Source organism: Chiloscyllium plagiosum, chromosome 31 (genome assembly GCF_004010195.1).
Source record: "Chiloscyllium plagiosum isolate BGI_BamShark_2017 chromosome 31, ASM401019v2, whole genome shotgun sequence".
Lineage (NCBI taxonomy): Eukaryota > Metazoa > Chordata > Chondrichthyes > Orectolobiformes > Hemiscylliidae > Chiloscyllium > Chiloscyllium plagiosum.
In genome coordinates, this window is record NC_057740.1 from 16,082,629 (window position 1) to 16,106,193 (window position 23,565).

General features: G+C 39.8%; 1 protein-coding gene across 1 annotated transcript in view; it reads left to right on the forward strand.

Moving 5' to 3' along the window:
* Window positions 1–23,565, forward strand: part of lonp1 (lon peptidase 1, mitochondrial) — a 47,063-nt gene that overhangs the window by 11,461 nt on the left and 12,037 nt on the right. Inside the window, exons 6-15 of the mRNA XM_043721032.1 lie at window positions 2,120–2,249; window positions 7,566–7,649; window positions 8,147–8,367; window positions 10,728–10,866; window positions 11,612–11,790; window positions 13,560–13,647; window positions 13,887–14,009; window positions 17,800–17,916; window positions 18,469–18,609; window positions 21,493–21,658. Of these exons, the coding sequence (XP_043576967.1) occupies window positions 2,120–2,249; window positions 7,566–7,649; window positions 8,147–8,367; window positions 10,728–10,866; window positions 11,612–11,790; window positions 13,560–13,647; window positions 13,887–14,009; window positions 17,800–17,916; window positions 18,469–18,609; window positions 21,493–21,658 (1,388 nt within the window). The remainder of the gene's footprint in view (window positions 1–2,119; window positions 2,250–7,565; window positions 7,650–8,146; window positions 8,368–10,727; window positions 10,867–11,611; window positions 11,791–13,559; window positions 13,648–13,886; window positions 14,010–17,799; window positions 17,917–18,468; window positions 18,610–21,492; window positions 21,659–23,565) is intronic.

A 23,565-nucleotide genomic window follows, 5' to 3' on the forward strand; every position in this document is an offset into this window, starting at 1 on the left:
AGGGGAAAGATATAAAAGAGACCTAAGGGGCAACTTTTTCACGCAGAGGGTGGTATGTGTATGGAATGAGCTGCCAGAGGAAGTGGTTGAGGCTGGTACAATTACAACATTTGAGAGGCATTTGGATGGGTATATGAATAGGAAGGGTTTGGAGGGATATGGGCCGGGTGCTGGCAGGTGGGACTAGATTGGGTTGGGATAGCTGGTTGGCATGGACGGGTTGGACCGAAGGGCCTGTTTCCATGCTGTACATCTCTATGACTATGTGAGAACTTCAGCAATATTAAGATCTTTGCAGACAATGAATCAAAGAATTAAGGCAGAAAGCACAGAGGAATAATGATCAAAATACATTTGTGACTATCAAATTTCTCCATTAGGTAAAAATAGATTTACATTATTTTTGAGCTTTGATATCCACTTCTGCCTAGTCCCATATTTGTCACAAACATTTAATTCACACTGTAAAATTCAATTTAGAACTGAAGGAAAATAATTACATTTTACTTCCTGGTTTGTTATGTTTTGTAATATGCCAAGGTGATTGGCTCCTAGCTTCACTTGATGACAGCACTGTGCACCTGGATGTGCTCACAATTTGGCGTCAGATTCAAACCAATGTCAAGAAAGGGAAAATATCTTTCCTATAACAGAGCGACCAGTCTGGATATTAGGGACCCTCTTTTTTTTTTAGATTAGATTACTTAGTGTGGAAACAGGCCCTTCGGCCCAATAAGTCCACACCGCCCCACCGAAGCGCAACCCACCCATACCCCTAACCTAACACTACGGGCAATTTAGCATGGCCAATTCACCTGACCTGCACATCTTTGGACTGTGGGAGGAAACCGGAGCATCCGGAGGAAACCCGCGCAGACACGGGGAGAACGTGCAAACTCCACACAGTCAGTCGCCTGAGGCGGGTATTGAACCCGGGTCTCTGGCGCTGTGAGGCAGCAGTGCTAACCACTGTGCCATCGTGCCGCCCAAGTGTACAAAGTCCTGTAAACCTCAATATAACATCCAAACTCCTATATTCAAAAGTCTGAACAATGAATGCTAAATACCTTCTTAACCACCTAACTATATGTGATGCAAACCTCCAAAGAATTATGTAAATGAACCCCTAGGTCTCTCTGTTCTACAACACAATTCAAGGCCCAAATTTTAATTGTAAAAGTCCTACCGTTTATTTGTTTTATTAAAATACACTACCTTGCATATGTCCAAAATAAACTACATCTGCCACTCTTTTGTTGATTGATTGAATCAAATGATCAAGATCTCTGTAATCTTAGATAACCTTCTTCACAGTCCACTATATCGGCACGGTGGCACAGTGATTAGCACTGCTGCCTCACAGTGCCAGAGACCCAGGTTCAATTCCTGCCTCGGGCAACTGTGTGTGGAGTTTGCACATTCTCCCCGTGTCTGCATGGGTTTCCTCCGGGTGCTCCAGTTTCCTCCCACAGTCCAAAGATGTGCAGGTTAGGTGAATTGGCCATGCTAAATTGCCAGTCGTATTAGGTGAAGGAGTAAATGTAGGGGGGGTGGGCTGCTCTTCGGAGGGTCGATGTGGACTTGTTGGGTTGAAGGGCCTGTTTTCCACACTGTAAGTAATGTAATCTAAAACCATCTTGGTGTCATCTGCAAACCTACTAACCATGCCTTCTATATTCTCATCTAAATCATTTTATGTAAATAACAAACAAAAGTGGACCCAGCGCCGCTCCGTGTGGAACACTGTTGGTTTCAGGCCTCCAGTCTGAAAAACAGCCCTCCACCATCACTCTTGTCTCCGGCTGTTAAACCAATCTGGCATGCAGTTGGTAAGCTCACACTGAATCCCATGTGATCTAACTTTACTAATTAGTCTATCATACAGAACCTTGTCAAAGGCTTCACTGATGTCCAAGTAACCAACATCTACCGCTCTGCCCCTATCAGTCTTCTTAGTCACTTCCTCAAAACAAACTCAGTCAAGTTTGAGAGACTTGTTGTCGTGGTGCAAATGTCACTATCCAGAATTTTGATTAGCCTGTGATAGAACAATAATGCTGTTCTAGTTCAAGCTCATTTTTGAATGAAAGTAACTGCTGCTTTATACATTTTGTTTCAGAGAGTCGGTGCTTCAGATGATGCAAGCAGGACAGAGGGTGGTGGATAATCCAATTTATTTGAGTGACATGGGAGCGGCACTTACGGGTGCAGAATCGCATGAGCTACAGGAAGTGCTGGAGGAGACCAACGTAAGATGTCAGTTCAGATTGTTCAGATAGAAAAATCCATTACAGGTTTCCCATTTTCCTCATTTTGTTGCTGTGAATAAGGTATTCATAAAATTTCATCAAGAGCCCAATGCAGCTCTGCTACCATATCAGTGCTTTGTAGATATACATAGCAGCAAAGGTGATTTCAGTGGAAGTGAATTTCAGTTCTTAAGAACATAAGTGTTATATTCTCTTACACACACATACGCACACATTGTGTTTGTTGATGATTCCTGCCTGCCCTGAACACGTGATTATGGGCCATCTTCTTGAACCACCATAATGGTTTGATCTAATGAAGCAGTTTGTTGTCCCATTTTTGATCAGAATTAAGCCAGATCTGTTGTTTTGAAACTGGAGTATGTGAAAGTCACACTCTATAAAAATGGCATATGTCCTTCCCTAAAGGCTATTTATGAATCAATTGTGTTTTAATCCCAGGCAAATCATTTCATTTTTTTTTTTACCCTTCTTTGTGGTAAAGAGGAGCATTGAAACAGACCTTATTGAAATTATGATTAAGTTGTCATTGAAGTTCAGTTCTCATGAGACATGAGTTAACATGTTGAAGTTGTATGTAAGAAGGAAAGTTAATAAAAAGTAGTGGGAGTTATTGTATTTGTGACCAGGGAAGGGCTTCGAAGTGGACAGTATAATTGAGAATAATATGTGTGTTCCTAGAGGGAGGAAGTGATTTAGAAATGTGAGAAACGGCTGATTTTTCTTTAAATTTAAGCTAAGCAGCTGATATGAAGAAGCATGGCCTATCAGACACAGCATCAAGATATAACAACATCGGGTGCTCAAGTAAATTCGGTAATAGTTTGGTGACACAATGCTTAGGTTTAGCAATCCAGGAGGAACTGAGCAGTTTCGTAGTTCTTGGAAAGGATATTCAGCATGGAGATGATGCAGTGCCCTTGTTCTGCATCACAAGGATATACAAAAGCTGAAATAGAACAATATATCATTATGAAGCTGAGAGATTCAATGTCTATTTTTAATATTGTTTACTGCAAGCTTCGATTCTTGGAATTCTATATACAATGTGTGTATTTAGGGTTAATAATAAGCCTTTAAAAACCACAATGCTTAATTTGAAGTGAAAGGAAGTTACTCAGACTTGATAGAGAACTGAACAGAGGATGTAGTGGGAGGACATTCCAGATCTAACTTTCATTTTTAGTCTGTGCTGGAAAGTCATTTAGAAAAGAAACATGTATCGAACTCAAAAGAACTGTGAAGCTTTCCAATTGAGAAACGTGTCAAGCTGTGTTCCCCAAAAAGAATTTCAAGTAGTGAAATTATCTTCAGATAAGTCATTATTAATCCCAGACTGAAGTATTGGCGACAGTGAGTGGAAAAGAAGTAAAGTTTTTGAATTTTTTTTCAAAAATAGAAAAAGAATTGAAGTTGTTGAGTTATGTAGTGTACAATTCCAGTTACAGTTTAAAATTTTATTTCAAGCCTTATAACATATTAAATAGAAGATACACTGTCTGTCGTCCTTTCTAAATGAGCCTCACTGGGTCATGGTAGAAGTACAACACTGATATTAGAAGTGCAATCGTTGTAAAGTGTTCTGATTGTAGTGATTGCAATACATGGCTGCTGTTTCTATTCAAACAGTGAAGAGTACATGGGTTATTTCTAGTATGTGTTTAAAAATCTTTGATTCTGTGTTATCAGGTTATAACCTGTTTATTTCTGTTACTCTTTTATGTTTATATTGTTAAAACAAAGGCTGTATTGTTGCATGCTTATGTTTTAGTAAAAGTTCATTGTGATAAGGCTGTAAGGTTTAGGAGCAGAAGTAGGCCATTCAGTCCATTGGGTTTGCTCCACCATTCACCTTGCTGCTTAGAAACCTATCTCTGCGTTAAATGTACTTAATGACCAGGCTTGACGACGCACTGCACCAAAGAATTCTCTTGATTCGGAACCCTCTGAGGGAAGAAATTCCTCCTCTTTGTCTAAAACTCAGATGGCACATTTATGTCTTCTGGTCCTAGATTCTTCCATGAGGGGAAACAACATTTCTGCATCTGCCTTGTCAAGTCTCCTAAAAAGCTTGAATGTTTCAATAAGGTCACCTTTCATTCTTCCCAAGCCCAATCTACTGGACCTCGCTTCAAAAGACAATCTGTCCATGTCTGGTATCAAAAATAAAACAAAAATAATTATAATCTATATTTTCCTGTTGAGAATCTGACTTGTCAAATACTAAAATCAAATGGGCATTACCCCATCATAATTGAGTCCTAAATTATATTAAACTTGTGAGCAGATTTTAAAAAAAGGCTTAAATGCTAGAATGTTTTTAGTAGAGGGTAGGTAGTACAAATAAACTTTTCTTTACATCACCTCCCACAACTGCAAGGGGGAAGATTAAGAATTTCTGAGAAATTGGAACAGGATTTTATAATTGAATTTTGAACAGATTGGACAATAGACTAAAGGTTAAAGAAGAAAAGTGATTGGTTGAATGCTTCTCTGAAGGCTTTAAGGTACAGTAGGTGCATACATGCTGGAAACTGGAATAGAAGGATTGGATTCAAAGTTTGTGCGAAGATTTGTAGCTCGGGTGCTCGTTGCTGTGGTTCTGTTCGCCGAGCTGGAAGTTTTTGTTGCAAACGTTTCGTCCCCTGGCTAGGCGACATCATCAGTGCTTGGGAGCCTCCTGCGAAGCGCTTCTTTGATGTTTCCTCCGGTGTTTATAGTGGCCTGTCCCTGCCGCTTCCGGTTGTCAGTTTCAGCTGTCCGCTGTAGTGATTGGTATATTGGGTCCAGGTCGATGTGTTTGTTGATGGAGTTTGTGGATGAATGCCATGCCTCTAGGAATTCCCTGGCTGTTCTCTGTCTGGCTTGCCCTATGATAGTAGTGTTGTCCCAGTCGAATTAAATGCCTAAAACTAGGGGGCATGCATTCAAGGTGAGAGGGGGAAAGCTCAAAGGAGATAGAATCATAAAATCCTTAACAGTGTGCAAACAGGCCATTTGGCCCAACAAGTCCAATCTGACCCTCCAAAGAGTAACCCACCCAGACCCTATTATTCTACATTTACCTCAGACTAATGCACCTAACTTACACATCCCTGAACACAATGGGCAATTTAGTACGGCTAATTGCCCTAACCTGCACATCTTTGGATTGTAGGAGGAAACCAGAGCACCCAGAGGAAACCCACGCAGAGAATGTGCATACTCCACACAGATAGTTCCTGAGGCGGGAATTGAACCTGGGTCTCTTGCGCTGTGAGGCAGCAGTGCTAACCATTGTGCCACTGCGTCGCTCACTTTAATGATCTCACATACTTCAAAAAGGTGTATCCAGAACTGGTCATAAACCTCCACCTGAGACCAAACTACTGTTAGATACAGGTTTAACATAATTCAAAGTTGGTGATCCGGTGTGTTTTTTCTATTTCTGTGTTTTTAATGATTACAAACGTGTCATCGACGTATCTGACCCAGAGTTTGGGTTGAATTTGTGGTAGGACTGTTTGTTCTAACCTTTGCATACCTGCCTCTGCTATGAGTCCCGAGATTGGTGATCCCATGGGTGTTCCGTTGATTTGTTCGTATATCTGAAGTGTGTTGTGAGGCACAAGTCCAGTAGTTTAAATATGCCGTCTTTGTTGATAGGTTCAGCGTCCTGTTTTCTGTTCTGTATGTCCAGTAGGTTGGCTATTGTTTCTCTGGCTCGGGCTTTGTCAATCGAAGTGAACAGTGCCGTCACGTCGAATGATATCATGGTTTCTTCTTTGTCTATGTGTATATTTCTGATGATGTCCAAGAATTCCTGTGTTGATTGTATAGAGTGTTTGCATTCAGGATTGGATGACAGAGTAGAAAGTTGTAGTTAGAGAAGGTCGTTTGGGACTCCCGTGATAAATTCTACTCCTCTTTTGTTTGTTCCTTTCCTTGCTACTTGTTCAGATGCAACTTACCCATATATCTGTTCCTTCTACCCAAAAATGAGCTTAAAATTCCATTATCTGTTCACTACCCTCCAACATCATCTACTTCAGTCAGTGACTCCACTTCAGGTAATCTGACTTTTTCACCACGTTGAAGAAAATAGTAATTGCCCTGTCCTTTTCATGATATAGTTGGAATTGTCTTTCTATGTTTTTTCTAAAAGTAAACCCTACTGCATCTTGGTTTCAGACCAAAGATTGTAGCTCAGTAACTGGTTTTAAAGGTTTCCCTCACTGCACATATGTCTCCTTGCTTTTGTGCTTTGCAATGCTGACTGTTTCTCTTGTGATAATTGTCCAATAAACTTGTCTATCAAACTAACAACATTTTCCTTCCTTCCTTCCTTCCACTTCACAACTGTTTTCCTGAAATATTGAAACAGCTTCTCTTTATGCTCTTTATCCAAACCTTCATAATTGTAAATGCTTATTAAAGGAGAACAACCCTAGGTTCTCCAGTCTAATGATGATTCACCATCCTTGGGACTGTTCTAATAAATGTTTGATAGTCTCCCCTGTAGCCTCGCCATCCTCAACTTCTCAAACCTTCAACTTATTCAACTGATCTGTTATCCATCATGCATTTTTGTTCACTATTTCTACCTTCTCCACAAACTTCTAGTTCCCCACCACCCCGTAACTTGCTCATCTTTAAGCCTCTCCATGTTAGGGGAAGTGACAGCCAGTGGTATTATCCCTGTACTTAATCCATAGACTAGGTAATGTTCCAGGTTTGAATCCTGCTACAGCGGGTGGTGGAATTTGAATTCATTAAATATCTGGAAGAGTCCAATGATGAATCCATTGTCAATTGTTGGGAAAAACCCATCTGGCTTATTTATGTCCTGAAGGGAAGGAAACTGCCATCCTTACCTGGTGTGGCCTACATGTGACTCCAAACCGTTAGCAATATAGTTGACTCTTAACTGCCCTGTGGGCTGTTAGGATGAGCAATAGCTAGCGATGTCCTCATTCCATGAATGATTTTTTTTTAAAAATGTTGTTTACATAACCTATGTTTGGAAACCTCCATCATTCTACTCGTTCATTCCTAAACTCTTCAATTTTCCATGTCCTATTAACATTCTTACCATGTCTCATTTTACATTTTTAAAATATCTTTTTATCTGTCAACTCCCAACCTCCCTGCCTTCAAGCCTGGTGAAATATTTGAAGGCAAATTGTGTATCAGTTGAATAATCTGCAAATACAGACCTGACAAATTTAGTGTTGCAGCATTTCACGTTTTATTCCCATGAAACCCAGTGAGTGGATAACTTGACCTGGTGTTTTGTCTTATGTTTTGTTTCTTTAGATTCCAAATCGACTCTACAAGGCACTCTCTCTGTTGAAAAAAGAGTTTGAATTGAGCAAACTGCAGCAGCGTCTTGGACGAGAGGTGACACTACATCTCATTTTGTGCTTTGTTTTGCTTTCTTTCTTTGCTTTCTAAATATCTAATTGATGCTGTCTTTCGCTGTTACTGTTCAAAAGGGCTAATCACCTTCCAGATTGTTGCAAAAGTGATCCTCAATTATCTGCAAGAATTGTTGATTGCTAAAGCTGTTCTGGATACACTTGTACACATGAGATTTTTTGTTGTTGTTCCTGACTGGTAAACCTAAAGCCAATTGTGCCACCTTTTGTATCTGACTTTGGGTTATTTTAGCCCAGACTGAGTTGGAGCATGAGTTCTGGTGCCACAGAGGACAGAATATTTACACACACTAGGGATTTTTGCTGTGATGCTTCAAGGTAGCTTTGTAACCTTGGGTTTTCATTTAAAAGCAAACATATGTTACTGACTAAAGCTCAATTTTAGTATCTGCTGTTATTGTATTAATGAAATGTAAAATTGACCCTACTGTGAAGCTAGTATTTGTTCATAATTCTTAGGTAGAAGAGAAAATCAAGCAGACTCATCGTAAGTACTTGCTCCAGGAACAGCTGAAGATTATTAAGAAAGAACTGGGACTGGAGAAGGAAGATAAAGATGCCATTGAGGAGAAATTTCGGGAGAGGTTAAAGGAACTGGTAGTTCCAAAACATATCATGGAGGTTATTGATGAAGAGCTGAACAAACTCAACTTACTCGATAATCATTCCTCTGAGTTCAAGTGAGAATCCTGTGGAAATTTCTAAAACAACTTTTTCTAGAATCACACGACTAATAGGGAAGAAAGTTTCCTGAGCTCTGTATCACCTTTAGAACATTTTTTTAAAAAGTTGTAATTTAAAGTTTAAAACTAGCTGCCAGTGAAGGAAATGGAATGCTGTTTGTGCAAAATTGAAGTGCAGTTGGGGAGAAAGGGGTAGTTAAATCAAAGTCACGATGGGTTGAAATATTAGGAATCTTGCAAAGCCCCTTTGCATGATGGGAAACATTTAAGCTGGCAGGTAAATGATATGAAGAGCATTTTTAAAACAGTTAATATTTATTTTCAATAATATATTATGTTAATATGTTAAGTGCAGTGTAGGATCAGTAATGTTTTGAAATAGCATCGCAGAATTAAGGTAAAACGATTATGCTGATATGACTTATGAGAGCAAATCATGATTTCTAAGTTAGGTCTGCTATTTCCCATGGAAGTATCTTGATTGTAATTGAATTTAATAGTATTTTATGCTGAATGTAGCTGTTAAGTTATACAACTTTGAGGGCTGAGCAAACATTTACATTACTCCATACAAAAGAGTCATTTTGTAAAATGGAGACTTCTTGCTTCATTTTATGTGAATCGAGGTTATTTATATCTTTGGATTAATTGTCGGTACTCAGTCAGGATAATCCCTTTGTTTAAAAACTGGAGGAACTAATCGGCCAATTAGCTTAGACTAAGGGGTTACTTGGGGTACTGTCAAGGATCAGTAATCTCCAGCCACTTCATCAATATCATTCTATCCATTATACGGCCAGAAATATGGATCTTCCCTGAATATTGGCATGATTGATACCATTTGAAATTCCTTGGATCTGAGAATCTGAGCTCGTGTGCATCAAAATAGACCAGAAAGTGTTGAAGTAATAGACATCTCCATAACTCTCAGGATTGATGGGATCCTTTGCAGTCACTAATGTATGTGGTTGCCAGAGCAAGGGATATCCCACGATGGCTGAAGAGAATTTGGTGGTGGGTAGAGATAATCTGTTGTCTTTCTTTCAAATCAGAACAAGCAATGTAAGTAGGAACAGAAAGGAAATCCTGTTAATGGAACAGCAGAAGTTGGGAGCCAAAATTTAAAAGTTGCAGCTCAAGGATGATAATCTCAAAGTTTTCAGAGTCACGTACAGACTGGCATAGAAACAAACAGCAAAATTAACATAAGTGTTGTGGGAAAACAGAGTACTGTGATAAGAAATCTGTGACCTGAACCGGGGCATGAATGTTTTAATGAAAAGTGTAAATAGGGAGATTACAACAGCTTTGAAGTAGTGAGGACCAATTGGAAAGGAATGGAATACAGCAGTACTATTTCTCTTCCCCACATCCCATACATGTGGGAGATATGTCCCAGGACCTACCGCAGATAGAAGCAAACTCATTCATTTTAATGGGAAATTTACCTTCCTGGCAGCCTCGGAACGTTCCCTATAATATGATCTGGCCACGGTAAACCACGGGTAACTGAAACTGTGGCAAATGATTCCACTGATATGGGCGTTGCCCTATACTAGAAATTAAATCCGCTTAAATTAAACAGAAAAGGAGAGAACAGAAACAAATCAATGAAGTGCAGATTTAGCTGGCCAGGAAATAAATCAGAAATGTGGAACAGGAGTGCCAAAATACTGGGTTTTTTTTTTAAGAAAAGGAAATGAACCAGAGTAGATAAAGTAAAAATGAGGAACATCTGGGAAATGGCAACTACAATATTATAAAAGCAAATTGCCAAAAAACGTCAGTAAACCTGACATCTGTGGAGAGCGAAACATGGTTAACATTTAAATGCTGTAGGACTATCCTTTGAAATAGTTCCAAACTGATATTAAAGGCTGTCTAACTTCTGACCCTTGTCATTCAATGATGCTACCGTCACTGATTTCCCAATAACAGTATCTGAGCCAGGAGGCATGGGTTCATGTCCCATCTGCTTCGTAAGTGTATCATAGCTCTAAATAGGTCTAAAATAATTAAAGTAAAAATCTGTTCTGTTACCTTAATTTAACCCTAATTGACTGTGTGCTTCTTATTTAGGGTAGTTAGACTCTCAACTTTTAAAGGAGCAGTGTAACCCTTTTGGCAGATTAATAGATTGTGCTTATATTGTATAGTGTAAGACTAAAATAATAAGCAGCATAACATCCAACTTAGCATGAGATCTGCTCAGTGCTTTCAAATTAATTTTTAGTGTGTGTGAAGCTTTGATTTTTAATTTATAAGCAGTTCTGCAAAAGAGTCATTAACTGGTGGGCTGCATGATTGTAGTTTACTTTCGATGTTGTTGGTTAATATTTTTATTTCACCTGGTTTAGTGTAACTCGGAATTACTTGGACTGGCTGACAACAATGCCTTGGGGAAAATGCAGTGAAGAAAATATGGATCTTAAGCGAGCCAACGAGGTATTGGAGGAGGATCATTATGGCATGGAGGAGGTCAAAAAACGCATCCTGGTATGAGCTGATCAGTTGTCAGTGCTATATACATCAAAGGGGGATTGATCTGTGCTCTGATAGTATAAAAGGTTTACTAGAAGATCTCTTCAGCTTGGAGAAATGCTGACTAGATCCCTTCTATTTCCCTGGAGTGGCAAAATTGGATTAATTATCCCTTGATTTCCGTATCATCCTTCAGAGTTGTTGGGGTCAATTAGAGACTGCTTTGAGCTGCTGGCATACTGAGGGGAAAGTCTGCCTATATAATAAGAATTACTTTCTATACATTTAAAATTTAAACATTTTAGATCATCGTATAAGCACTTAAGTTAATTCCACATGGGTTTAAAAGATGCTTCCTTTGCTTTCTCCTTAAATTCAGAAGTCAGATATATCCCAATGGAAACTGTCCACATTGATGCAAAATTTAAGGATATAAAATATCTAAATGGGCCATCTTGGCTTAAACAGTCCATGACTGTATTTATGCTCTCCTCTACCAATTTTCCATATCAAAATTTATCTGCATAACTCATTATTCCATTTTACCTCCTGCTTATTGGGCTCTGCCTTAATTCGATCAATACTAATTACCTCAATTGTTCCCAATGTACTCTCTGGTCTCTTCAGTTAGTGAAATTCCTACTGATTTTAATGATGCTTTGTAAAAAGTTTTCATTGTAATGATGATATGACACTCCTGTTAGGTGAGGTAAATCTGTAAGTCTAAATTTGTAATGGGACATCTCTTCCATGTTTCCAGGAATTTATTGCAGTTAGCCAGCTGCGTGGTACAACCCAAGGAAAAATTCTATGTTTCTGTGGTCCACCTGGAGTTGGTAAGACCAGCATTGCTCGATCTATAGCAAGAGCATTAAATCGAGAATATTTCCGGTTCAGTGTAGGAGGAATGACTGATGTTGCAGAAATCAAGGGTCACAGGTATTGTAATCATCTGCACTTAAGTAATATCATTGCTAAAGTTCTCCTATTTGCACCTGATTGTAACTGTGATAAAAGCTTGCAAATGGCATTCCATGTATAGCTGTTAATATTGAAATAAATGCAATTCTAGTGTTTTAAGTGCAAATTAGTCTTAAAATAATGTATCTAAAAAGTATAGATTTTTGTGATCATCTGTTTTTACTTCAGTCAATTTTCACCCCAGCTTCATTTCATGGTCCTCATTGGTTAATGATCAGTAACAGGAATCCTGGTGGATTTCTTCCCCCTCATTCCACTTGTGGCTGTGCAGTACTGTAGTGTAGCTACGTGCTGTTTCACTTATGCTCATTTCCTTTATAAATACCTATGTAGCATTGTTTATTAAATAAACAGTACTACAGAATTCCTGCAGGTAACATTGTTAAATTTTTTGCTGTCGGCTGTGCTCCATTAGGGATATGATGACACTAATGATATATTAACATAATTGTGTTAATTTTGCATTGTGGTGTTTTTGGGCATAACTTAAAGGGATGGAGGTAATGTAAATAGCACTGTTCTATTCATACTAAATGTATGCATTTTTAAGTGTCTACATATTTGCGCACTCTTTACAAGGTTAGTAGACTAAGAAATTAATGCTGTGTATTCGGAGGTACACCTATTTGTATCATAATGAACGTAAGAAATATTAGAGATAAGGAAAGCTATTTGAACATTCATGATGCACGACAAGTGCAAGAGTTAAAATGAGATTGCTTTTGGGTGTGTGCTGCTGAATTCAGGATAAAGAGGTTGAATGCAAGATCATGTTTTACACTGAGTTCAAAAGCTAACACAAACCTTGTGGCATCAGCTAGGAGGATTTTGATTTCTTAAATTGCTAATTAATGAGTTATTGATCATTAAAAACAAAGTACTCCCTCACAGTGCATTACAACAGGTGACACAATGACCTGCCTCTTGCTGCTATCCAAATTGTAATTATCATTGTTGATTTTTCTTTACGCAACATTTTTATACTTAGTCATTTATAGCTCACAAAGAGGCTTTTTGGTCCATTGAATTAGTGCTGGCTCCCTACAGAGCCCTGCAGTTAGTCCTACTTCCCTGCTTGGCCCTTGTGTTCGTTCAAGTTACTTTTCTTCACGTGCCTAGTCTAATTTTTTTAATCAAAAGATTTTTCCATATCCACCACCCTTGTGGGCTGCGAATTCCAGATCAGCAACTTTTTTTAAAATATCTTCCTCCCGTACCCACTGGATCTCTTTCCAAGCCTTGCTTCTTTGTACATGGACAAGCCAACAATCAGCTAATAGTAAGAGATTTCCTTGTCTACCTTTCCAAGCCCATCAATCTTGATCACCACTGTTAAATCGCCCCTCAATCTCCTTTTACTTAATTGAAAACAATATTGACCTAACCTTGAAACTAAACCTCTCAATGCCCGGAACCATTTTGCTAAATCTCTGTAAACTTTAGTTTGGGCAGAAATCTAAAGCAATACACATGCGTCATCTTAAAAACAGTGCCATTATGTTCATACTGCTGCTTTCTATTTCTTCTGCCAAAATGCATCACTGAATTTTTATCTATTGAATTCCATAATAGCTAGCCTATGCGTGCGCCATTGCGGGCTTGGTATTGATTTATTTCAGATATTCTTGTATTTGTTGCTGTCACCTGTAGAATATTTACATCGTTTACATAAAAAGGTGGTCAGCAGTAGTAGCAAACCATATGTTTTTTTCTTTCCTTTTTCGAAGGAGAACGTATGTTGGAGCTATGCCTGGAAAAGCCATTCAATGCTTGAAGAAAACAAAGACTGAAAATCCTTTAGTTCTTATTGATGAGGTAACGTTCTCTAAACTAGTTGTGATAAGCATTGGCCTGGTTTCTGAGGAGTTTAACAAACAAATTGTGTTAAAACTTTACATTTTGACTGCCATTTCACATGTACACATTTCATATTGCACTGAATTCAATTGGATCACTTATTAATGACCCGAGTGCTGCTTGTCCACTGCTGGTTACGTGATTGAAAATGTTCTTGCATGTCTAATTGTTTGTAATTTTTTTTGTGCCTATTCCAGATTGATAAAATTGGTCGTGGTTATCAGGGAGACCCTTCTTCTGCACTCCTGGAACTTCTTGATCCAGAACAGAATTTTAACTTTCTGGATCATTATCTTGATGTTCCTGTTGACTTGTCAAAAGTATGTTTTGAGTTCCCTTCCTGTATCAACGTTTGCTCTCCTTTCTTGGGTCTGCTGCAAGATTACTGAAATGGAAGTTACCTTTTCTTGCCATTGATTCTAATTTTCAGTTAAAGTGTAGCCTGTCAATTCAAAGAGGCTGTGGCTTCACAGTGTAAAGTAGCTGGACTAGTAGTCCAGAAGCTAAAATCCTGGAAACACAGGTTCACATCCCACCAATTCAGTGTATTCATTTGATGAATCTGCAAAATAAAGCCTTGGTAATAACACCATGAAAATTCATCTGTTTCACTAATGTCCTTCAGGGAGAGAAATCTGCCATCCTTAACCTGGTCTGGCATATGTGTGACTCTAGATCTGTAGTAATGTGGATCAGTGTTGAAATGATCCAGCAAGCAACTCTGTTGAAGGATAATGCAAGAAATTTCATCCTTGCCAGCAATGCCCACATTGCAATTTTAGAAGTAGTTTTCAGCATGATAGCTTGGAATTTACCACTGAATTGATTTTAACGTCGTGTTCACAGTTGTGGTTTTGAAAGCTAAACTTATTGTCTCCTATTCAGAATAAATAATCCAACATGAAATTTTATACTATTTAGCTTAAAGCCATTACATTACATTACAGTGTGGAAACATGCCCTTTGGCCCAACAAGTCCACACCGACCCGCCGAAGCATAACCCACCCATACCCTTACATTTACCCCTTACCTAACACTATGGGCAATTTAGCATGGCCAATTCACCTGACCTGCACATCTTTGGACTGTGGGAGGAAACCGGAGCACCCGGAGGAAAACCCACGCAGACACTGGGAGAACGTGCAGACTCCACACAGTCAGTCGCCTGAGGCGGGAATTGAACCCGGGTCTCCGGTGCTGTGAGGCAGCAGTGCTAACCACTGTGCCACCGTGACGCCCACAAGCCATTTAATTCAAATTATTAATTTTAAGTACTGAACACACTTTGTGGTATTACTTATATTGAATTAACTTATTACTTGAAATAAACATTTACAGGACAGGAAATCAATATAATTAGTTGTAAACTATAAGTTTTTTAAAACTGTTAATCAGATAAGGTTCCGTTTACCCCTCAGTTGCTAGAGAATCTGAACAATGATTGTTGCTGCTGCACATGGAGGATATTACAGCTCATTGAGGATATCACAACTAGACACCATTCTATCATCTTGGGTACCATCCTGCTAGATTTGTGATCAGTAGCTGAAAGCTTAACCTGATTTTTACTTTGTTTTCACTTGCTTTTGCTTTTCAACAAGCTATCATTAGTCCTCAGCCAATGTTGCATAATCGACTGCAAAGCTTATTGAAATTAGTCCTGACTAAAACTTAAATCTTACTGGATGTAATTTCATACACAATCATTTTTTTAAAAAAAATTGGGAACTAGTCATAAAATATGTTTGTATATTTAAAGTTAGTATGTTTGAGAAATAACATTTTTTGATCAGTTTTAGAATCAGCGCTTGTTCTTGTGATGATGTATCTTCACTATACTATTTTATTTTCATTGCCATGAAAGCTGAAGAACAGACGTGTGATTTATGTGCAATGGGTGGACTGCTGTTTCTTCACAAATATTGATTTACTTCAGTCCCTCCCTCTCACTAGACCACATTTCCCAAATGTGTGGGATATTACTTCTTCTGATCTCCATTGTGCAACAGGACCAAAATATGTATTTAATTGGTCTTCCATCTGTTTGTTACCATTCATAACTTTAATTGTTTCTGTCTTCACATACCAAAAGAAATCTTTTATAATCAGTTTGTACATTCCCCACATGCTTACTCTTGTGTTCTATTTTTCCTGTCTTAGTCAATCCCTTTGTCTTTGCTGAAATCTAAACTGCTCCCAATGCTCAGACAGCTTTTATTTCCCCCTTTTTCCACAGATTTAATATTATCCCTAACTTTCCTTGTTAGCCATTCTGGGCCCTGTTTACTTTTTTTACTTTTGTGCCAAACAGGAATGAACAATTGTTGCAGTTCTTCCATGTGCACTCTAAATGTTTGCCATTGCCAATTCACTGTAATACCTTGAAGTAACAATCCCCAATTTATTGTAGCCAGCTTGTGCTCAGACCATTACGGTATCTTTTATGTAGAGTGCTCTGCACATTAGGACAAAAGATCTTCAGATTTGTCTTTTTGACATTTTTAGTTCCTTTCCTATTATTTTGCAGTATGACCCTGTTTGATTCTTTCCCTCTGAACTCTCTGCCTATCGCCTTTCCTATTTCCCAGTCGGTCTTTTGTTTTGGCTCTTGTTTCTCCCATTCTATCTCCCTGTGTAGGTTCCCAACCCCCTGTCATTTTAATTTAAACCCTCCTGAACTGCTGTAGCAAATACTTCCCCTGAAACATCAGTTCCCATTCTGCCCAGGTACAACCCAGCCAACTTGTTCTGGGGTAGGTGGAACCTATACCAGTCCAATGTCCCAGGAATCTGAAACACTCCTCCTTCTACCATCTCTACAATCACGTGTCAATCAGTTACATTCGGCTATTTCTACTCTGACTAGCATTTGATTCTGTTAGCAACCCTGAGATTTTTGATGTTCTACTTTTTAATGTGCTTTCTAACTCCCTATATTCTGCTATAAGACTCTCATCCCTTTTCTTACCCTAACCACTAGTTGTTCGTCTTCCTGCTGCAGAATGTAGCTCCTTCAAGCCATCCTTGACCCTAGCATCTGGGATGCAATGTACCACCTTGTTTGCAGTCACACAAAAGTGTATCAGTTACCCTTGAATCCCCTATTAGTATAACCATCCCACACTACTACTCCCATTCAGCAAAGCCAACCTAAGTGTAACAAATTTGGCCATTCCTCTCAACAGTATCCAAAACACTGTACCTGTTTTGCAGGGGGATAGCCAAAGAGGACACCTGCATACCTTTGTCGAGTCTTCTTTGTTTGCCTGGTGGTCATCTGTTCTCTCCTTGCCACAGGCAAGGAGATCTATGCAGTGACCAGCTCTCTGTATGTGCTATCTACGATACTCTCTCATCCTTGCAGTTGCTGCAGTTTCCAATCTTTAGCTGCAGCTGGACACTTCCTGTACACGTTTTAGTCCTGGACTGTGGAACTGTGTCTGACTTCCCACACAGAAGGAGAAGCATACCATGGCTTTACACTCTCTCATTCCATGATTTGCCCCTTTAAATTAAACTCTTTTCCATTGAAATCAAATCCGTTGATCTAGCACCACTAGACTATCTGCAAATAAGAGTCAACTACAAATGACATATAAGCCCGAACAGGTAAGGATGGCAGATTTCTTTCCCTAAGGACAATGGTGAACTAGGTGGATTTTCACATCATTCTTCAGTAACCATTAGGCTAACATTTATATTTCAAATTTTTTTACTGAAAGCAAATGTTTTCAACTGCCATGGTCAGATTCAAACACCCAAATCTTCAGGAATTGGCCTGGAGTTCTGGATTACTAGTCCAGTGACATTACCACTAGTAAAAGTGCAATATACTGTGTCTTGGAAAGCCATAATAAAACTACCTTTTCCATATGTTGTGTTCCACCAAACAATCGAATAAAGAGATATTGGTACAATGAAGTCTAAATTTTGTGGATGAGATTACCATATGTTGGTTGCATATGGCCTAGGATTGTAGCTAAATATTCATCTGAGCAGCTCCAATCTGTGAAACTGTGCCTCGTGAGAATCTGAAAACTTGATAGGATGCAGAAAAAGGATATGTTGTGGACTAATCTGCTCTAATCCCATATCTCTTAATTTGCTAGGTACTTTTTATTTGCACTGCTAATGTGACTGAAACCATTCCAGAACCTCTCCGGGATCGTATGGAAATGATTAACGTGTCTGGTTATGTAGCACAAGAGAAGCTTGCAATTGCTGAGGTATAGTTGTTCTTTAGAAGCCAATAGAATAGATCTGAAGGAACGTACTGTTTGAACATGATATCTTTTTGTATTGTGTGAGGGACTTGTGAATTGTGAATGTGGGGCATCATGATAATAATGGTGCCTTGGCAAGTTGGATGCAATCAAATAATTTAGTGTTTCCAGAGTTTCATAGTAATCCTGTTCCAGTGCTGAGATAGTAGATCATGAATTTCAAATCCCACTTTTCTTACTTGAACAGGAAAGAGAACTCATGATGTTTCGAATGCCATATTTTGGTTGAGACATTAATACCATGTCTGTTCAAATAGATTATGATATCCCATGGCACTACTCATAAGATGCTAAGAAATTCTGATTGATTGTGCCCTGGACAACATTTATCATCTAAATAATGCTATCAAAAATTGATAAATCAGTCATTCATCTCATCACTGTTCATGTTACAAATTGGCTGCTGTGATTGCCTTCAAGAATGCAATTACTATACTTAAATCTCTACAGTATTTTCTCTTTGGGTTGTAAACCTGGATTCTCACTTTATTGCAGCGTTATTTAGTTCCTCAAGCACTGAATGCCTGTGGTCTGGAGAAGGAGGGAGTGCAGATTACATCTGAAGCACTTACTGTTCTCATTAAACAGTATTGCAGGGAAAGTGGAGTTCGCAATCTGCAAAAACAAGTGGAGAAGGTGAGTGCACTATGGTTATTGAGATATATGCTCCAACCTGGAGAGGGCTGCTCAGTTTGCAGTATATTCAATGTCAACTTTTTTTTTCAATATTCATTCATGGGATCTGGGCATCAATGGTTAGGCTAACATTTTTTTTTTCTGTTGACTTGTGGGCATGGGCATTGCTGGCTGTCCAGCATTATTTGCCTGTTCCTAATTACCCTTGAGAAGGTAGAGGTGAACTGCCTTTTTGAGCTGCTGCATTCCACGTGCTGTGGGTTAACACTCAATGCTATCAGGGAGGCAATCGCAGTATTTTGACCCAGCAACAGTAAAGAAATGGCCATATTTCTAAGTCAGGGTGGTGAGTGGCATGGAGGGGATTTTGCAGATGACTCTGTTTTCCATGTATCTGCTACCCTGTTCTTTCTAAATGGAAGTGGTTATGAGTTTGGAAGGTGCTGTCTGAGGATCTTTAAGTGAATTTCTGCAGTGCATGTTGTAGATAACACACACTGCCGGTGCTGAGCAATAGTGGAGACAGTGGATGCGGTGCCAATCAAGTGGGCTGCTTTGTCCTGGATGGTTAGAAGCTTCTTGAATGTTGTTGGACTGCATTCATCCAGGCTAGTGGGGAGTATTCCATCACACTCCTTGACTTGTGCCTTGTAGATGGTGGACGGGTTTTGGGAGTCAGGCTGAGTTACTCACCACAGAATTCCTGACCTCTAACCTCCTATTGTAACTGTTTGTCATCAAGATGTACAGCACAGAAACAGACCCTTTGGTCCAACCCGTCCATGCCGACCAGATATCCCAAACTAATCTAGTCCCATTTGCCAGCGCTTGGCCCATATCCCTGTAAACCCTTCCTATTCATATACCCATCCAAATGCCTTTTAAATGGTGTAATTGTAGCAGCCTCACCACTTCCTCTGGTAGCTGATTTCATACACGCTGCACTCTCTATGTGAAAACGTTGCTTCTTAAATCCCTTTCATATCTTTCCCCTCTCACCCTAAACCAATGCTGTCTAGTTCTGGACTCTTTCCCCCCCCCCCCCCCCAAACCATCCCCTCTCCAAGGGAAAAGACTTTGTCTATTTACCCTATCCATGCCCCCCATGATTTTGTAAACCTCTATAAACTCACCCCTCAGCCTTCAACGCTCCAGGGAAAACAGCCCCAGCCTGTTCAGCCTCTCCCTATAGCTCAAATCCTCCAACCTTGGCAAAGTCCTTGTAAATCTTTTCTGACCCCTTTCAAGTTTCACAACATCCTTCCAATAGGAAGGAGACCAGAATTGCACGCAATATTCCAAAAGTGGCCTAACCTATGTCCTGTACAGCTGAAATGTGACCTCCCAACTCCTATACTCCATGCTCTGACCAACAAAGGAAAGCATACCAAACGCCGCATTGACATCTTATCTACCTGCGACTCCACTTTCAAGGAGCTATGAACCTGCACTCCAAGGTCCCTTTGTTCAGCAACACTCCCTAGGACCTTACCATTAAGTGTATAACTCCTGCTAAGGTTTGCTTTCCTAAATTGCAGCACCTCGCATTTATCTAAATTAAACTCCATCTGCCACTCCTCAGCCCATTGATCCATCTGATTAAGATCCTGTTCTGGAGTCATCTGCAAACTTACTAACTATACCTCCTATGTTCATATCCAAATCATTTATGTAAATGATGAAAAGTAGTGGACCCAGCATCGATCCTTGTGGCACTCCACTGGTCATAGGCCTCTAGTCTGAAAAACAACCCTCTGTCTTCTACTTTTGAGCCAGTTCTGTATCCAAATGGCTAGTTCTCCCTGTATTCTGTAAGATCTAACCTTGCTAATCAGTGTCCCATGGGGAACCTTGTTGAACGCGTTATAGGTCCTTGTGCCTTAAATCCAACATTGAAAGATGCAGGGACTCCTGGGCTTCTGCTTGTTCCCTGATTACTGATGCCAATACTCCTCTCAATATTTTTTTAAAATAGAATCCCTACAGTGTGGAAACAGGCCATTTGGCCAACAAGTCCACACCGACCCTCCAAAGAGTTTCCTACCCAGACCCATTCCCCCACCCTATTACTCTATATTTCCCCTGACTAATGCACCTGGCCTACACATCCCTGAACGCTATGGGTAATTTAGCATGGCCAATTAGATTAGATTACTTACAGTGTGGAAACAGGCCCTTCGGCCCAACAAGTCCACACCGCCCCGCCGAAGCGCAACCCACCCATACCCCTACATTTACCCCTTACCTAACACTACAGGTAATTTAGCATGGCCAATTCACCTGACCTGCACATCTTTGGACTGTGGGAGGAAACCGGAGCACCCGGAGGAAACCCACGCAGACACGGGGAGAACGTGCAAACTCCACACAGTCAGTCGCCTGAGGCGGGAATTGAACCCGGGTCTCTGGCGCTGTGAGGCAGCAGTGCTAACCACTGTGCCACCGTGTCACCCACCTAACCTACACATTTTGAATTGTGGGAAGAAACTGGAGCACCTGGAGGAAACCCGCGCAGACAAGGGAAGAATGTGCAAACTCCACACAGACAGTCGCCTGAGGCTAGAATCGAACCCGGATCCCTGGCGCTGTGAGGAAGCAGTGCTAACTACTGAGCCACCGTGCAACAATGTTCTGCTCGCTACAAATATTAAATGCTTTACATTCAAACCCAAAACAAGCTTCCTAGCAGAAGTAAAAACTAGCTTCACAGAAATTTTCCACCGTTCTTAATAACCAACTATTAAGCTAATCATTCTTCAACTGCTTTTACATCTCTGGACCATGTAATTGATCTTGCACCTCAGTTGCAGTTTTGTTTTGTACTTTTCTTTTAGTTAATTGGACCTCTACAGTCACAATTGTTTTTTTTTTTCCCCTCTGCAGGTATTTCGCAAGGCTGCTTACAAAATTGTACACAAGGAGGCTGATGCAGTAATGATAACCCCTGAAAACCTCCAAGACTTTGTCGGAAAACCTGTTTTCACAGTGGATAGGATGTATGATGTTACTCCTCCGGGCGTTGTAATGGGTTTAGCCTGGACAGCTCTGGGTAAGTGGTTGAGCTTTGTATTGATTTGAGTCCGAACAACGCCATAGCTGATTTTAATCTATTTCCACCTTGTCTATTTGACTATTCCAATGCTGTTTTGCATGGACTTTTTTTTTTCAATCTCCATAAACTTGAGTTTATCCAAATCTCTTCTGTCCTTGCCCTAATTCATGGTGTGTATGATTTATCCATCAGCCTTGTACTTGCTGTCCTACATCCACTTCAAGTCCGCAAACTTTAAAAACTCTCTGTGGCTTGTCCATTTCTCATCTCTAACCCCTCCCATGCTAAAATCCCCATAAGAATTCCTGTATTCATCCTGTGCGTCTCTGCCCTGCCCCTGACTTCAACACACCCTCGGTTGTCGATGTAATATTCTTCCAAGTTGTTCTAATCTCAGGACATGTTGGATTGAAGGGTCTGTTTACATGCTATAAAACTCTGAAAATCAAGAAGAAAACTCTTGACAAAATGTGTCATTGTTTACCAATTCGCAAATTACTATTGTTCAGAGAGAAACCTGCACCATCTGACTTTCTCCAACCAATTATTCCTCAGAAATGGTCTTATTGGTTATAAAATCAGTCCAGAATCCAGACAGATGTAGGAATCTGATTATTTACTCGCTGAAAATGATTTTTGAAATCTTGTTCCCCTCTTGCAAGATCAGTTGTTTTATGTCTCATTCAGCAATTTGCTGGATAAATATCCATGTTTTTTCTAATTAATTTTTGTTTCCTTACCTGTGATTATCTTATTGAACAACTGTGCAATTTTCAGAAGTTATATGAAATCAGCCTCTTTTGTCTTCGAAAGTCATATTCTTTGGGATATATGATGTTGTTCATACTTGGTTCTTAAGTTCTGGTATTAGACTTGTAGGTGTATGGTGACTCTTCAATTAATGGTTAGCCTTTTGAGTTTAAAAATAATAAAACGTATTATGGATGTAGGTTTGCTTGCTGAGCTGGAAGGTTTGTTTTCAGATGTTTTGTCACCATACTAGGTAACTTGATCAGTGAGCCTCCAGATAAAGCACTGGTGAGTTGGCCCGCTTTTTATTTGTGTTTAGCTTTCCTTCAGTTGGTGGTGTAATTTCCTGTTCTTTTTCTCAGGGGGTGGTAAATGTTTGTTAATAGAGTTCCAGTTGGAATGCTATGCTGCTTGGAATTCTCGTGTGTGTCTCTGTTTGGCTTGTCTTGGGATGGATGTGTTGTCCCAGTCGAAGTGGTGTCGTTCCTCATCTGTATGTAAGGATGCTAGTGAGAGTGAGTCATGTCTTTTTGTGGTTAGTTGATGTTCTCACTGGTATCCTTACTTACAGATAAGGAAGGAGACCACCATCCTGTTTTGATGGCAAGATTTTACCAAATTTTAGAATTGCTGAAATTACTGCACCATCAACATCTGCATGTTGCCATTGAACAAAAATCTGAACTAAGCCAGCCTTATAATTATAGTAGCTACAAAAACAGGTCAAAAGGCCAAGAATTCTGCAGAAGGTGTGTCCAAAGTCTGTCAACCATCTATAGCACAATTCAGGAGAATGGTGAAATGCTGGACAAAGCAACTTGCTTGATTGACATCCCACCCAACACCTTGAATGTTCACTCCCTTTGTCACTTTTCAATTGATTAAGTAACCAGTGCTGTAATATTCCAAGCTTTCTCCTGCTCTGATATGTTAATTCCTTAGCATACATAGAACATAGAACAATACAGCACAGAACAGGCCCTTCGGCCCACGATGTTGTGCCGAACATTTGTCCTAGCTTAAGCACCCATCCATGTACCTATCCAATTGCCGCTTAAAGGTCACCAAAGATTCTGACTGTACCACTCCCACAGGCAGCGCATTCCATGCCCCCACCACTCTCTGGGTAAAGAACCCACCCCTAACATCTCCCC